Source organism: Neolamprologus brichardi, chromosome 13, assembly GCF_056152115.1.
Source record: "Neolamprologus brichardi isolate AB-2024 chromosome 13, ASM5615211v1, whole genome shotgun sequence".
Classification (NCBI taxonomy): domain Eukaryota; kingdom Metazoa; phylum Chordata; class Actinopteri; order Cichliformes; family Cichlidae; genus Neolamprologus; species Neolamprologus brichardi.
In genome coordinates, this window is record NC_142116.1 from 22,386,901 (window position 1) to 22,405,020 (window position 18,120).

The window sequence follows — 18,120 nt, forward strand, 5'->3', positions numbered from 1 at the left end:
TCTAAGCAGCGATATGACAGACAAAGGCAAGTTCATCCACATTCTTTCAAGGACTTGCATCAACATAAACCATAGCAACATTATTATAAACACTCAGTGTAGACTAAACTTCTTCCTCAGGGTTTCTACCCTATAAAATATTATAGAGCATCTATGCTAGCACATAGTTAAAGCTACCCTTTCAACAAAGAAAAGACTGAAGGTGCTGGGATTCAAAATGAACATCCGGGAGTTGAACAGGTACATTTACTTCTGCACATAGACAAATTTTATGATTATTTCACTGCACCACAGAAAAATTGTAAATCTTTGCGTGCAAAGCCTTTTAACGCCATAGTGAGAGCATTAAAATAAAATGACATCAGACCCACGTCGGCATCTTCTTACTCTACATGTCTGATCACAGTTACTTGCGTCAGGCCACATTGTGTTCACATGTTTTGTGTGATGCAGGTTACCGCTGGAATGCACATTATCAGGGCCTTTAAAGCTGAAAAACAACAAAAATCTGACATAAAGATGGGGGGGGGGGGGGGGGGGGGGGTAGCTCTGGCTGCATGAATTTTATCTTTTTTTTTAAATATAAATGGGGTGGGTTTAACAAGAACAGTTGCTGGGTTGGGGGATGGGGGGGTACGAACTGACAAAGCGCTTCCTGTAAGTAAGTCGCAATCCAGTATGCTTTCTTTCTTTGTGTGAGTCTGTGTGTGGCAGAGAAAGAGGTAGAGGGGCACAGACAGAGAAAACATAGGGGTGGGGCTGGAGAAGAAGACAAGAGTGAACTGAGTGAACTTTGACTCTTGGCCTCCCTCCAGAGGCAGCAGTATTTTAATGGTTGTGCTACGTGCAGATCGTGAGGAGGGCTGGCTGATCCTCGGCAATGTCACCCCTCCCACCCTCAACTGCTGGGCTCGCGCTGCAAGGCTGGAGATGGGTAAACAGCGGCTGCTAGGAAAAGCACGTTTGTGTGGAATGAGATGTGTGTGTGTGGGTAGGGGAAGTGTGTGTGTTTGTGCATCTGCTGAGCTGAGGTGCAAGAGCCTAGGCGCTCTGCAAAACTCCCGACGCGGCATTTTAGCTTTCAATTCCCTCAAATAGACAGCTGTAGAAACGTTCTAATGCTTCATCAGATCCAGGAAAGCTTGACATCAGCACATGCTATATAACAAATGCAAGAGCGGTTTGTGATTATTCTTGTTACAAAAAAACCATGACATGCATAACAGCTAAACCTATATGGATTGCTGGTCTATACAAAAACAAAAATCCTCAGAGAATAAGATTTTTTAGCTAAAACATTTACAAAAATGCAAAATACAGACAGCCTCGGAGTGTAAGAATCTGTATTAAAATAATAACAACAACTATATAAATAATAATAATAGTTGGGAAGGAAAAAACATTCATATTTCCCACAATAAAAAACATGTCCTACTAAACTCAGGTAGCCCATAATTCCATTCCCTTTGTCTAACAGAGTTACTGCTGATATAGTGGGGACAGGAGTAAATGTTTTCAAATGAAAGCTATTTTTAACACACTTGTTTCCTCACTCTCTTCACCCCTAACCTCTATACCTATTTGAGCTTCCCTTCCTTTAGCCACTTATTCTTCCGCATTCCTCCGCGGCCCTCATTAGGAGGCTGACCTTACTCTTGGTGTTGTTTGTTTACATTCCACAGGCATGGCTTCTGAAGCCGATGGGCATTCACAGGCAGAGAGCGAGAGGAGGTCACAGAAGAAAGCTCAGAGGCTGTCGCTGAGGCCACAGGAAAGGAAGGCTTCTTTTCACAGATGGATATTAAAAGAGCATGAAAATAATTGACATTACAAACACGCACAACCTGCAACTAGTACCAAACCATGCACTTCTTGATTAAAAAAAACAAAACAAAAAACAGCAGTCAATTAAATAAATGGGTCTTTGATAATGGCCGAGGACATAAACAAATAAAGCCTGGTACCCAAACGCTGCTGCTGCAGCACATGCTTTCAAATGTTGCATAATAAAAGCTAATAATTGAAGGGTTACTTATCTGGTACTTTTAGACTGGAAACTAACATTATGAATTTTTCCAGACTACTGTGTTGGCATATAAGGGAAGTTTATAGTTTGGCTAACAGTGCAGTTTTACAGGGCTTCTGAATGTGCACGGAGATTAGCATTAATTAAGCATTACAGCATTGAACAGCATTTAAACAAAGAATTGGGTTATCAATTTATTTATTTTTTACATAAAAGTCTGATCAAATAAAATACAAATACTCTTATCTAAGAGAACAAAAGCACTTTACATCTTAAGGAACGTGCACATCTTTTACTTTAAATTTACGTCTGCAAGTGACCAGTGAAGTTGACAAAAAATAACACTCTGCTGTAGAGCAATGAGAGCATTAAGACAAATTTAACAGTGAACAACAGAGACTACTGTTTTACTGCAAATCAATGTAGTGCATAAATAACAGAGTTTTAGAGGGATGGTAAATCTCTCCATCTGTTCCAACACTGACAGAAAGTAGATGATATTAGATGTGGAACTAAAGAGATGAAGAGATAAGAGACAATTTGGGATTATATGAGTGATTCTCAAATTGAGGGGAGGGCTCCAAGGTGAGATATGAATGTAAAAATGTAGTGAATAAGTATGAAAATATGATTTGGGTGAGGGAAATAAACATGTTTTGTGTTGTGCTGACCTTTGAATAAATTAAATTTCTTGACTTAAAAACCCCAGCAACAACAACTTTGTGGTGTGAGTAGGTAGGTTGTAATAAATTGTATGACAGCTTACTTAAAACGAGAATATGCTAGTACTTTCATCACCAGCCTGAAATTATTCAGGACACGTTCCAAAAAGCCCACAGCTTTGTGGAAAGTTCAGAGTGTTTCAGCGTGTAAACTTTCACCCTGCCATTTCTCACTTCTGATCCCTGAACATCCTTTCAGCTGTTCTCTCAGTTTGCTCCCAACAAACAGTCCCATTATTTATTTTCCACGACAACTCTCTGCCTTTCAGGTATACATATATATTAGGGGTGCAACGATACTCGTATCGATATTGAACCGTTCGATACAGTGCTTTCGGTTCGGTACGCATATGTATCGAACAATACAAAAATGTTTATTTTATCAACTTTCCTTCTGACGATGCTGTCTGTGTTGAGCGCCCAGTGGATCTGCGCTCGACAGTGCAGCCTAGGCGGGGTAGTCGAACGCAGATTCACTGAGCGCAGGGCAAGCTAGCAAGACAGAAGTTAAGCTCTCCTTGCAACATGGCAAATTGAACCTCCCCCACCCTCATTCAGATCTGGCGTTTGGAACTATTTTGGTTTTCATGTGACGTATGACCGTGAAGGTAAGCGAGTCATGGACTAAAGTAAAACAGTATGTTGGATGTGCCAGCAATGCTCAATTACATGGGTGGGAACTAGTGCGTTAGCGCAGTTAGCTCGTTAACGTGTTGACGTCGTCCAGCCCCACACACGGGGCGATCCGCAGTAGCTCATTAACGGAGATTTGCCGTGTTGTGGCGTTAACGTCATTTCAGATTGACGCTGACAGCACTAGTGGGAACACAACAAATATGACTACACATTTACGCCAACATCATCCTAGTGCAAAGACAAGTGGAAGCAGACAAAAACAACAAGCACGCATGCTACAAACTTTACCCGAGTCATTTAGACAGCGTTAGCACACGATTCTCCTTATGGGGACCTGATATGTTTAATATGCTGCTGAGAATATAGCTCAGAAGAAGCGTATAGTATAGCTTTTATTTTGGAAAGAGCCATTTCTCTGTAATAAACTCTCTTTTCCAAAGATGAGCGAGTTCTCGATCAGATAGATTATTTTTTTTAATTACTTTGTTGTTTCAGCAACATTAAATTTATAAACTGTACTTTTGAGTTAAAATGTGTATTTATAATTTTAATAAATGACAAATTAAAAAAGCATGAACATTTTTTGTATTGAAAAAATATCGAACTGTGACACCAAAGTATCGAACCGAACCGTGAATTTTGTGTATCGCTGCACCCCTAATATATATATATATATATATATATATATATATATATACACACACTTCACTTAAGCATTGTTGGGTAAAAGAAATGCTAATGCAAACATTTAAAGGGCTCCTATATAGAAAGAAGGAAATAACTAAGAAATTCAGCAGAATGGCATATGTTTACCAGAACATGTCCTCAAATTAAAAACTGGTTACAGCTTTAAACATAAAGGACAGTTGCTTAAAACAGACCTGTGAAACAAATGCATCTACACATGACATTAGGGAACTTTCACCCTGTGTCGACACATAACTCAGGATGTGAGCCTTGAACTGGGGTGGAGAAAAATGGAAAAACTGCAAGGAGTCCGCTCACTTCACATAAGAGATGCTTATCCAAACATGAGTACAAACAGTTGGGATGGAGACCTTGTAGCACAGAGGAGTGTGGGAACCACGACCGTTTGGGTTTTGGCCCAGGATAGCTCACTGCTTTATCTGTCCGAGAGTGGTGCTGCCTCAGAGGAAATCCTTGTTTAAAGTAATGGCCCAGTTTACTCTTTTCTTCTTTATGGCAGGCTGTGAACAATTGAGGGACGTATGCAGCAGCAACACTACCCTTTAACCTCCACATGTTGCAGTGGAAACACAAACGCACTCTCTGGTACTGTTACGCAAATATTCTGGGAGGAATTGTTTAAACTTGAAAGCGCTGTATATCTCAGCACACTCTCCCGCTGGCGAACTAAAGATAAATGCATATGTTGATCTCTGTGAGCTGCTTTAAGTAAGTGCTTTAAGGTCTGGGATCCAGTGACAGACCAAAACGGCCCTGCAGTCAGTCAGTCTGTGTCTATTCATATTAGTGGAATTAACTGAGTTATAAAACCAATAGGGGGAAAAAAGGATAACTTTTCTTTATTACTATTCATTTTTGCTATAAAGCTCTCGCTTTTTCTTGCGTCATAAATCGAGCCCACCCTTTTCCTTTAAATCTCAAGCTCGCTCACTGTTTAGTGCAGCTTCAGCCACGAGGACTAAAAGAGAGCCTTCGATGAGCAAGATTTATCTAGAGAAAGTAAAACTGTCAGCTTCAGCGCCTTGTTGTTCACCCATGGTTGCTGTGAGTGTCTCCTAAAGGGCCCAGTGTGCCCACCATGTTGATCGCTTCGTGCACCGCTGTTAACGGCTTTTAAAGCCACGTCTATTTATGCTTGCCGTTAAGGCGCAGACAGCCGCTGCTGTCTTCTCCTGAACGAAAGGCGTTTCCACTCAGACAATACTATCACATCAGAGCTGATATAATAAAACATGTGCAATCAGTGACCCTCTAATCTTCTGTACCGAAATATCCTGAAAATGGTGATAAAAACTGACATGATTGAACACTTGAGTCTTCAACCCAGCTGTGGCAGCAAAACGCGACAGGTTACAAAAATCGAGAGGTGCACGACCGGCTTATTAAGGAAATCCCCCAGAAAAAAGACTTAATCTCCATAACTTGATGTTTAAGTTAATAAATAATTATATTAAATAATCACAATTGCAATATTGACTAAAATCATTATGATTTTTCACAGAGTTCAAGAGCCTTGACTTATATTCAATGAAAACCAACTAGGGCTGTGCGATATGACCAAAATCTCATATCCCGCTATAAGACATCTATCATCCCGATAACGATATAAATCACAAAAATGTAACATTTTCTGTAAATTCTGTGAATCTCGGGCAGCTCGACTTGCGTTAAGTGTTTCCAGCTGGGCGTCGTGTACCTGAAGTCGAGTGTTTTAACCGATGCCTGAAATGATACATTTTTAGACATAAGTTGTAACGGCCGCTGTTTTCTTTGCGTGCTGCGGGGAAAAGCCTGTTCTAACGTTTGAGTCTAAGGTTTATTTTTTAGCACCTGGCGGCTCTTTTTTGCTTCCCATCCGTAAACACTCTGCATCTTTCACGTGATTCAGTTTTGAAAAGTCTCAACAGGATCTTGAGCTTTATTGTGAAAGGTTTATGTGGAACAAGCGGACACGCGGTGGTTTTACCGTCGTTGTTGCTAACGACAACGCATAAAAACAAACGCTTGTCTGTCAGTAGTGTGGTTATATTAAATATAAGAGAAAGAGAAAACTTTAAGAAATTAATATAGCCACTACAGTGACCATCAAAATAATGAAAAAATATTGCCGTAAACAGTTTATTTTGCGACACCACGAAACAAACGATGAAACGATAGACATTTTTATATCATCATCCGATATATATCGTTATATCGAACAGCCCAAAAACCAACAAAGCAGATATTTGTATCTGACCTCTGATGGCTCCATCCACTCCATCAACTGTGTGAGAGCCATGTGAACTCATTCTGAAACTGGGTGATGCAGCATGTTGATATGTTACAGTTGAACATGTCAAGATATGAGTTAAAAAATTGGCTTTCTAAGTAAAAGACAAAGTGAAATCTACATCTATATTAAACATGACTTAAATAACAGCCGAAGCCTTCATTTACTCTTGCAAAGAGGCAATTATAATTATTAAAGTATCTAATTTGCAAAAATATGTTCATCTGCTCCACTGTGGGTCACCACAGTGGATGGATGTTCATGTTTGATATGGCACTGACATTATGCCAGATGCCCTTCCCGAACACAACCATCCTGTTTATCCGGGCTTGGAATACATTAGCTTGTGATCCCCTGAGACTGTCTTTTTCTATTTAAAAGAAAAATGTTTTAATTTGTTTTTTTAAAACCACCATTACTATCACTCTCCACCCATCATAAATCCTTCCTGTCTTCAAGCTCATGGTTGCAAGTAGTAAAAAACAAAGAGCTCTTTCTCAGGGCTCCACCTGGATCATGGCCAGGTGTTGCTCTTAGACAGCTGTGATAGGAAACAGAAGGATGGATGTGCGCTTAAAGCTTTAATACAATGTATATTTTAACAGCTTCATTTTAACTGATGAGCACTTATTCAAGAAAACGACACTGTAACAAATGCTGGATTAAATTAGATGCATTCATCCCTCTCTCTGGTATGTCACACTGATTTAGAAATCACTCTACACGGCTTAGACCACATTATGGTTTTAATTAAAAGAATGGTATCATGAGCATTTGAAGAAATTCACAGATGGATTACAGGCTTTGAGAGGGGATACGTGACCATGATGGGTGAGCCTGAGCGCTGAATAATTCCTAGACTATTTCTGGTCAACAGTGAGATGGTTAAACAATAAGCAGGATAAAACCAGGCATGAAATGTGCTGCACTTAAGTCAAGCTGGTACTGTAGGCGGATGGAATGAGCAGCTCGTGGAGCCTATAGCATAATGTATAGCTGTCCCCAGCGCTCAGAGGACCACTGTCACATGACTTCCTCTTGTCTACTCGCTCTGTACAGCTTTAAAATTTAGGTCAACGGTCAACTTCCTTCTGAAAGCACATGTCCACACGTCGCTCTGTGACAGAACAAATGACAAAAGCAAATAACTGCCAACAACGTCAAAACACTGTTATCAAACTCTGTTGATAGGGAAGGGGTCTGTCCATGTATAAGATAAAGGTCTAATCATCTCTTAGTTTACTCAGACTGCACAGAGTGTATATTTGTTAATAATTTGAATCATTTTGGATAAGGATAAGTGTAAGATAATGGGGAATTTCAGTTTTTACTTACTTTTGCCTTATTTAATTTTTACGTATTGTTCCTTTAATACATGGCAACTGTGCACGGGGGGAGCGTTCACGACTGGCAGTGTGGAGTAACGGCTTTAACTAGCTGTGGAGTAAAACAGTTTTCTTACCGTGTTTGCAGTGTACAGGAACATTCAAACGGATCACTGTATTTCAAGACTGTGGAAATAAATGTTTGCCTGTTTGTTTTTCAACTACAAGCGGACTTTGTGGATTATGTTCAACTGCACAAAGACACGCGTACGGCCCGACTACCAGCTAGTGCTTCCGCGGTATTAGTCCAGTTCTGTCCTGTTTAAGTTGAACAGCTTTGAAATGAATGAATTGACAAGATGATTTCATAGCATGAGGAAAAGATTTTGAAAAAACAACGGAAAATTGCAATACCACATACCGTATTACATGCTCACAGTCTACGTCAGTAACAGCTTTTCAATTAAACTTCCTTAAAGTCGCCCTTTTCTTGACAATTTACAAATGTATTCTTGATGAATCAATTAGTGCCCAAAGACATTATAAAAACCAGAACAACATTTTTAAATGTTTATCTTTAATCTAACAGTCTATTACCAAACTTCAATGCATTTACAGACAACTAAGACTAACAAAACCTGCAAATGCACACAATTAAATTACATCTATGGGATGTCTCTGGTTTGTATTCCTTGCTGAAACAACAAATTATCGCATACACAAGGAAGCACTAAAAGAAAGCCCAGAAAACTGTTTGTTTATTGTTGTCTCTAGGTCTTGCCTACAGTTATGTTACAGGGGGATGTTTTTTCCACAGCTGACCCGTTGTTTTTCACAATAAAGAGTCATGTTTGAGACAGTAATGCAGCTGGAATCCATATATGTGCAGCCTTGCAGCGCCCTGACTATGACATGACAAAAAGGACCAAAAAAAACAAACAAATCAGGAGCAACATCTCCCTTGTGTGTATTGGGCTGCATTATATTTGAAAACTTAAGCTGCTGTGGGACCTCATTACAGTATGTACAGTGTTTAAATTCAGTACTGAGTCATATTTCAGCATGCTTAACACGGCTATCACGTTTCATGTGAACGGCATAACTTTAATAATGTCAACTTTGAAAAGTAGCAGTAAGGGTGTTTATAATGGAGCCTTAGCTTAGCTGGCTATTCTTTTATCATGTAAGACAGACTAACAGTAGCGTGAAATAAGTCAGTAACAGGACAATTATGTTGCTGCTACAAGCTTCTTTAGGTTTCCGGATAATGTTTAAATGGTATCAGAGAGCATTCAACATGCTGGATCTGCAAAGAAACAAACATGTCCCGCTGCCTGCAACTGCCTGCAACTTCCCACAGTGTTATCAAGTGAATGGGGGAAATGGAAACAATAGCATTTAATAACTATTTGGGGAAAATCTTTTTCCTCTGTCTCTCCCAATGCGAATTGTGCTTACATTGTGTCATATCCCTTTGAGCCATTGATACTTGCAGCATTTCCATTTGTGCAAGTCATGCTGATATTTGCTGGTCACAGTCCAGCCGTGTGTTTGCCAAGGCAACTAGGGCAGTAGGCGAGGAAGTCAAGTTCTCAGTAGAGTGTGAGTGAGCGGCCAGCTGCATGGATCAACAGCACAACCTGAAATAATGTGCTTTCTCCAAAACAGCCAAGGGTGGGAGAGGAGGGGGGACCAACTGGACAGGAGAAGCAACCTAAAAATAACAGCATACGGCAACTAGAGCTGTGCCAGCACATAAAAACAAGTACCTGGAGCGAGTAAAGGCCACAGACTCGAATGTGGGCTGTTTCACCACTAGAGCCTTTAAATGTCAAGGGCTGTTATAACAGAACATGATGTAACAAATGTAGATCAGGGACAACTCTTAGTGTATCATTTTTAAGTGCTAATTCCAGTTCTGGTATAGTCTGTTATTTCCCTCTAAAAAGATGTGACAAATACATCTCAAGGTCAAAGACCAAAGAAGTCCACAAAACTGCTTAAAGCTTGTCAGAAGGTTGGAGCTTTGTTTTTATATGCAAAAGAGTAAAAAGATAAAAAAAAAGTTTACAGATCAGGATATTAAATAATGAAACTAGAAAGTGCATTTTCTGAAGAAACTGCAGTGTGAATGCTTGAATCTGAATGTATGCACTGAAATGAATTAATAGCTGAATTTAAGTTAAAAATGTTGAATGAGATGAAAAATACAGAAATTTTCGCCTGGAAAAAAAAAGTGCTGAACTGCTAAAAGCTGACATTTACACAGAAGAAGTTGGAAAATAGCTGAAAATGTTTTAAATGTAAATTAGAAAAACCTAAGAAATGAGAAAATAAAATTTAGAGTCATAAAACATCTGAATGAATATTAAAAGTTCATATTCTTTGAATCACTGAATGACTAAAATGTGATCCCTCCACTTGGATCCACACAGTTTAAAAAGTTTACATCTCTGAGCTTTGAAAGACATGCTGTTGGAAAGAGAACAACGATGGCGACGTTTTGAGGGTAAAATGATGGCTGTAGAGCAAACACTGTGGACACAGCAGCAGTTGAAAGAGAAGTGTTTAAGATGAATCTCGGAAGAGTGGCAGGCAGAGCTCGTTAGGCAGGCAGGTGTGACACGCACACAGACATGCGCCTCACTTTTGCTGCTTAAAATGAACAGAAAAGTCAGCCCGAAACAAATCGTTCCCAAATGAAAAGTACAGGTCGTATTGACAAAATTCTTTCACCGTGAGTGGCAGCAATGTCTGGTCTACTGAATTCTCAGTTTTCATGCCTGTGGAGTTTATTATATGGACGTGGTGACAGTGGAAAGAACCCATGCTCTTCTGATTTTCAAACGAACCTCCTGAGCCATTTTAACATTAGAGTCTATGGAAGAGTTGGAGGGAGGAGGCTGTGCATTGGTGACATTTATGAAAGAACCATAACACCTAGTACAATAGTAAACACATTGGAAGAAAGAGGACAGCCATGGCTACGTTTTGAGGGTAAAATCATACCTGTAGAGCAAACGCTGCAGAAACAGCAGCAGTTTTAAAAAAGATTTTAAGATTAATTTTTTCGCTCCTCTCACTCTAGCAGTTGAGCTGTCTCACTCTAGCGCCAACATTCCGTCCCATACACACCCATTATAAACTCTGAAACGGCTGAAAAAACATCATGAAACTTAAACTGGAACTGAAGAAAAAGTATAATAGATATTGAAAAGATAAATACAAGTTGAATAGTTGAATGTCTTGTCTTCGTTTTAAAGTTTGAATGGTTGCTCTATGTCAATGTATGTGGAAGTAGTAAGAGTTTAAAAATGAGTAAGTTGAATGAGGATTTGAAGGGTCTCCCCATTGAAATACATGGGAAATTTTTGATGAAAAAAGTTGAATAAAATTAAAAATATAAATGTTAAAAATGAAAAAAATAGAAGCACACCTTTCCAAAAGAAGAGGAATCTGATGGTGTTTGAATGGTTTTTCTAAGTTGAACGGTTTTGAAGGAGATAGACGGCGAAAAACGTACGGAAAAGAAAATAATAATAAAGATTAGAAGAACAATACTGTGAATGCTTTTACAAGCATTCACACTAATTATTGTAAAACTCAAAGAGCTATGAAAGGCTGTTTTCTGACATTTAATTGTTAAATTTTATTTATTTTGCCATGTATAAGTCAAACTTATCTCAAAATTTAAATTTAGCAACTCAAACTTTTTAGATGATAAACTGAAATTTCAAGTTACTAAGATGAAATGTATAAATATAAACTGAATTTTAAACTTTTTTTAAATTTATTTTTCTGTTTTAAATGTTTAACTGGATGGAAAAATTATTTAATTTAAGTGGCATAAAGAAAAAGACCATTAGATCCAATTAGAGCAGGGCAATATGGCCAAAAATATTTATCATGATATATATTTGAAAATTTGCGATAACGATATAACAGACGATATAGTGAATGCGAGACAAAATACAACTCCACAACTTTAATAGCTCAACGAAACCCATCCATTTATTTTCACTTAAACAAGCAGCTATTTTTTATGTGCATTAAAGTTTTATAAAAATTTAACAGTGCAAATGCAAATTCCCTGCTGAAAGTTTAACCAAAAGGCATTTCCAGTAGAAATGGGCTGACATATCCTGAGCATAACCATGTATAATATCCACTAAAGTTAAAAAGAGGTGCTTTGCAACATTAAACTGCAGTGTGCCAAATAAAAAAGTCAAATACGTATTTTTCGGACCATAAGGTGCACGGGATTATAAGGCACATTAAGCAAAACAAAGCAGTCAGATAAATCAAACTTTATTCGACTCATTCTTCTTCCTCCACTTCTGTACCATTGATTCATTAATGCTGTATTCTATCACAGCTGCTCTATTCCCATGTTGTTGCAGTATATTAATGACTAACCTCGTATTGTGGATGGATTATCTCAGTTGTTCTCCTGACGGAAGTTTGGTCCGTTTACAGCATCCTGCCATGAGATTGCATTTGTCTCTAACCATCAGGAACCTTCACGTTAACTTTTATCGAGTGGAAAAAAGTTAGCGTTCATCCTCCAGCTTCACTGTTTATGTTATGCTAACATAGCTGTGTCGCTAGCGATCACGTAGCACATCATTATATACCAGCTAGCCCAACTTCAGTAACCCTACAAATGTCATTGCTGTTTGGTTTTCTGTCTTCATTTATGTTGGAGGTGATAGCAGAGCTGTACGTTTTAATTTGTTCAGAAATCTCTCAGTCAGAACATGCTATATCATGCTTAGGTAACTAGCGAGCTAACTTCCGCTAACTTCCTGCTAACTTCTAACTCATCATGGATGCCTGGATGTTAAACTTAATTATTACACCTGGTAAAGCATCAATGCTGATCGTTATATTAAAGATGAAATAATTTAGACAGTTTTTAACTCTCAGTGTGCCGCAATGTTCGTTTGACTTTGGGACCTGTAGAACGGGGTTTTGGACCCAGATTACTCCCAGATTTACGAGCACCTTAGTCCGACAAATACAACAATAACGACGGCCCGCTTGCATGTTCTACAAAAAAAATGTGCTTTGGTGAAGTGGAACCATTTTTACAAACCAATTGACTATGTGCACGTTAGCATATGCTACTTCTGGTGCGGAAACTCCTGTGGGGAGCTTTGTTTCCGGTGTCCTATTCGCGCCTGGTTTACGGTCCAAAACAAGTTAAGCAAGTGAATGAATCAAGCGGCGATTTACACTTCTATAGATGTCTTGGGCATTTACCCAATATATCTGTAAATAATGTTCATCAACTTGTCGATATTTTTCCCCCGTGCCTCAGGGCAAAAGAGAAAATGGATTCAAATGTTATATTTCTCAGCTGTCCCTCGTTTATCGCGGGTGTTATGTTCTAAAAATAACCAGTGATAGGTGAAATCAAGTAGCCAATTTTATTTTTTGACGGTGCAAAACGTGTCGTGGACATTGTGGACATACAGCACTGCACTTCAGAGTCACACTGCTAGCGATCGATGCAGAGATTCTGTATTGTACAGGAGAGACGTCACGGAGGAGATCGTCTGCAGCGATCAGGACGCAGGACAATGTGATGTAAAAAAATAAGCATGCAAACTTGCACGAAAAAATCTCACAGCCAGGTGAAAGGTGAACCGCGTTATTAGCGAGGGACCGCTGTAATTTTTAAGGTAAGTCACAACATACCCTTCATAAATACTAATGTGTAGAAACCCTTACCAGCAATCATTCATTTTTTGTGTGGCTTTTTTTCACGGTTTGTTGACATGCTGTGTAGGTGTGTACTTGACTAGCTGATATCGACATAACGGGAAACATCTGGTTTGACTATTCTTCAACTGTAGTGTGAATGCTGAACATTTGCCTGTTTAAATCATAAGACCAGTCACTGTACAGAGATGTGCTTCTGAATGTGGACGATGTGTCTTCTGCATCTAGTAATGCAGTTCTGCTTGTGTTGAGTGATGTAAACAACTGATCGATCTAAACTCTTTAAACATCAAAATTGATCATTAGATTTTTTATGACACAACAGTGTTGAGTGTTCCCACCTTCTGCTCTTTGTAACTTAACGCGATCTTTCCGTTTTCGAGTTTTGGACATGATTTTGGAGTATATCTTTGCAGTAGCAATTGACCGCAAAGTAAAGCTACCGGAAATGTACAACCCCACATCCGTTCTCAAACCAGGAAGTTAGCATTTTCTCGTGCACAGGGTCAATTCTGGTTCATCCGTTTCACTCAACGATCCGCTTTCCCCCTTCTCCGTTGCCGCCACGCTTTTTCGGCCATGTGCGTATGAAAACAAAGGCACTGGCATGCGCGTTTTACCCATATTCTATCGCAATTTTATTTTCTTATCGTTGCCTTACATTGTACCAGTATTACCGTGAACGGTATAATATGGCTCAACCATAGATGCAATAACTGTTAATAAGACCTTAAATCTTTTGTAATCATTTTTTTTCAATGTACCAGATTTTAATAGCACCTCTGTAAGAAATCTGACCTTTTTAAAGGCCACAATGTTTACGTATTATTAAACTATTCTAAAAATGTGCTGATTCCAATATATGGTGTTTGTTAACTCTGCAGTTAAATCATGTTTAATCTACACACGATTTGGACAAAACAATACAAAAAAACCCTACATTTCCCCAAATGACCAGAAAGTTTATGTTATATTATATTTATATTTTAGTAAAAAAATACCTACTGGTTTAGTCCGCAATGTTTTGAACCAGTTTCAAAGTGTTAGTGATTTATCTGGAGAAAGTAAAGCTGTGAGCTTAAGCTCTTTGTTATTCACTTCACGGCTGCTGTGCAGGTCTCCTAAAGCAGCGGTCCCCAACCCTCGGGCCTCGGACCGGTACCGGTCCGTGAGTCGTTTGGTACCGGGCCGCGAGAGTTGAGGCTCAGGTGTGAAATGTATAGTTTTCAGGGTTTTTATCGGTTTTCAGCGTTATTTTGTTATCGTTTTTACCGTTTACTCGGTTTTCCTTGGTCTTTTCACGTGTGTTATGAATAAATTTTCCGGTACCTGTACTAGTTTTATTTTGTTGTATTTATCCGCGACACCTTAAAAGGCCGGTCCATAATATGAAAACCGGTCCGTGGCGCAAAAAAGGTTGGGGACCGCTGTCCTAAAGTGTATGAGCCCACTGCCGGCACAGCCTCCACCAGCAGCAAGCTTCCTGTGGTGTAGGTAGAAAACCCTAACTCTTGTGAAAAAGACTTTGTGGTCAAAAATACCTGTCAGTTTAGCCATAAATCTAGGCCATGTATCCCACTCACCTCTTATTCACTGATTTATTTATTTTTTTCATTTTGAATTCAATTTAAAAACTAAAGAAATCGCTCTGAAAAACTGATTTAATCTCAAACAGCTTGATGTTAGGTTAATAAATAATTATATTAAACAATCAAGATTATAATATTAACAAAAATCATTAAAAAAAATTGTTTCACAGTTCAGCAGCTTTTATTTATTCTCAACCAACAGAGCAGATATTTGTGATGGCTCCATCCACTCCATCAACTGTGTGAGAAGTGTGTGACTACAAAGTTGATTTATTTCTCTAATATTATAATAACGTCTAATGCTATAAGGCCATGGTGACCAGATCTGTCAAGAGTCGCAGGTCACACGCAACCATTTTTATCCACTAGACAGCACTAACAGTTAGGAAAAAACAAACCAGGTGTCGGGAGAGCTTCTGAACTCTAGCTGCTCAGCCTGAAAAAACGAGGACATCCGACAATTAAAAACAAGTTCTTAGAAAGCACATTTTAGTGAAACAGAAGCTACCCACAGCTTCCTTTCCCCCCTGAAACATGCAGGTTTTCTTCTCAGTATAGGAATGCTGCCTAACCAAATATGTCGTGTGACACATGTGCGTGACACTGAACTTATCACCACAACCTGTCACCACTAAAGCGAGGTCAGAGGTCACAGTGAGCTGCAGTAAATTCTCAGTAGAATGGGGCCTCGGGCTGGTTTCTGCCACATGGTTGCAGCTTCTTCACAACACTCACATTTTACCAAAAATAAAAGCTAAAGTACAAACATATGAATGCAATATACCCATATGGAAAAGAAATAGTAAAAACATATATGATTTACTCATGAAAGTGGCCACTTTCATGAGTAAATCATATATAAATCATATAAGGCTTACATGATTTACTCATGAAAGTGGCCACTTTCTCATTACTTTCATATTTTTTTTTTAGTAAATATACAAAACATACAAGTTTCATTATATATTTTTCAAGGGATCTTATATGTGTTTTCACTCTTGTATGCTTTTCATACAAGTTTCATACAAGACAGATAAAAACTTTATAAGATTTATATATATCTTTTCCATATGGGTATACACTCTGATAAGCTGGACTGTCTCCATTGTTTGTGCATGTGGCAGCATGTGTTAACTGTGTTAGTCGTGTCACTGGTCAGAATGACTGTCCTGAAACTAATGCAGTCTGTTACAACATATAGCTCTGCTATTCACTGCTTACTAAGGTGCTTTCAGCGAAATCTGATCTTTAATTTGGAAACTCTGCTTTCTATATCTGATGCTTTCCCCATCATGTTTATTTTAAATAGAGCACCAAACATAATTAAACACCTACAAAACACATCTAAAAACCAATAGTCATTCAAAATATGAACAATACACACTTAATGGAGGGAGTGCAGCCTGTAGAGGTGAGGACTGGATTTGAGCAGTAATCTATGGATAATATGGATTTAGGAATATATTCTGTAAGCATCAGAAAGCTAAACTATTTACACATCTGAACTAGGATCAATATACTTTTTTTTAAATCATTTTAGGCTAGAATAAACAGTTCAGCATGGCATATGATTGCAGCTGCTTGCTAGAACAATGTGCCTCGTGCTTTGCTTTCATTAGATTTCAGCTGGATTTCATTTGATTCAAAGATGCTGCAGACACGTGATCTATCCAAATTTAATCTTTCTTATTGGTTGAGGTATTGGGTTTATTTAAAGCAATGATTTGAAGGTGTCTTTCTATTGCCATGGCGACCGAACACGTGCGCTGTCTGTGCACACTCTTCGTGCGTCCAAAACAAAACCATTAACATGTGAGCAGCACCAGCAATCACCTTTCTGACTCAGAGCAAAGCCAGAAGAGGACTCACCGGCCTCTTACCCGCAAATTCGAATCTAATTAGCAAACAGGGTTGATCTATTACACCTAATAGCGCTTTAACGACAAAGTGGGAGGAAAAAAAGCTTCTGCAGAATGATGCACCCCTGTTAAAAACTGCGGTACTTTTGATTTCATCCCTGACCTTGTAGTGTGTGTGGCAGGTGTCACACCAGCAAGCCTCTGGCTCCTGGAGGATGAATGCAGTAGATGCGCAGTGTGCGCGTGTGCTTCGTACTTACCTTTGTTCTTCCATTTATCGCATAGTTTCCCAGTTTGCCATTACAATGTCTAATCAGGTCGTCCATGCGATTCATTAGAAATTGGATCCTCTCGCAGCGGGGCTCCTTGCCATCGATCCACGTGATTTTATCCCCTCGGATGTCTTTAGTGGAGTCGCTCTTTTGACTCACCAGTTGACCGTCTGTGAACTTGCCAGTTTCGTACAGGGCCTTGACATTTTCAAGAATGCCCAGCCCGATCTCTGCTCCTACAAAGCCGTCCACCACACAGATGCCGTGCTTATTCATGCACGGCACTATGCACTCCACGGCAAGTTTCTGCGGGGATAAGCTGCTCTGTCCGTTAGGTGTGGCGGTGCCGTCGGACATATCATGTCCAGCTCTCACCTCAATTCTCAGTGCTTTTGTGTTTGCAATGTCAGCTTGCTCGGAGCTTTGCTCTTCTCGACATTTCTCAGGCGCCTCGTCGTCCCCGGGCGGCGGTGCCTGCTCGGGCTTCTGTGCGGGCGGCTGCGGCTTGTCCGCCTCCTTACAAATGAGCTTGTGTTTCTTCCAGTCCTGCTTCTGGTGCTCCTTGCTGCAGTAGAAGGAGCTGCGGCATCTACCGCACTTAAGAAGGTTATCAAACCTCCCGCAAAGTTCACAGTACTGTCGGTCTCGGTCCAGCTCGCTCTGCGGCTTCTCCATGTTTTGAGGATACGGGAGGCGTACTGCTCCTTTAATACCGATCCTTCACGCGCCCTGCTAATCGACAACTTTGGAAACGACCCGCCGCCGACGCCACGCTGATACCCAGAGGAACCAAACATTCAAAACCCTGCCATTTTATCGCACTCATGTCCTTTTCTGCCTCGTGTGTCAGTGGAATAACACAACAACGTGCGCCCACGGACCAGCTTTTAGGGGTGGGTCGAGGTCTTTGGGAGGCATTTTTGCAAGCTAGCTCTCCTTCCCGGGGTAATGGATGTCGCCGCTCAGAGTGTGCTCAGCCAGCCCTGCTCG

At 39.7% G+C, this 18,120-nt stretch overlaps 1 protein-coding gene across 1 annotated transcript in view; it reads right to left on the bottom strand.

Moving 5' to 3' along the window:
• Window positions 1-18,120, bottom strand: part of egln1a (egl-9 family hypoxia-inducible factor 1a) — a 28,941-nt gene extending 10,821 nt beyond the window's left edge. The window contains exon 1 of the mRNA XM_006807666.2: window positions 17,119-18,120. Within this exon, the coding sequence (XP_006807729.1) occupies window positions 17,119-17,805 (687 nt within the window). The 5' untranslated portion in view covers window positions 17,806-18,120. The remainder of the gene's footprint in view (window positions 1-17,118) is intronic.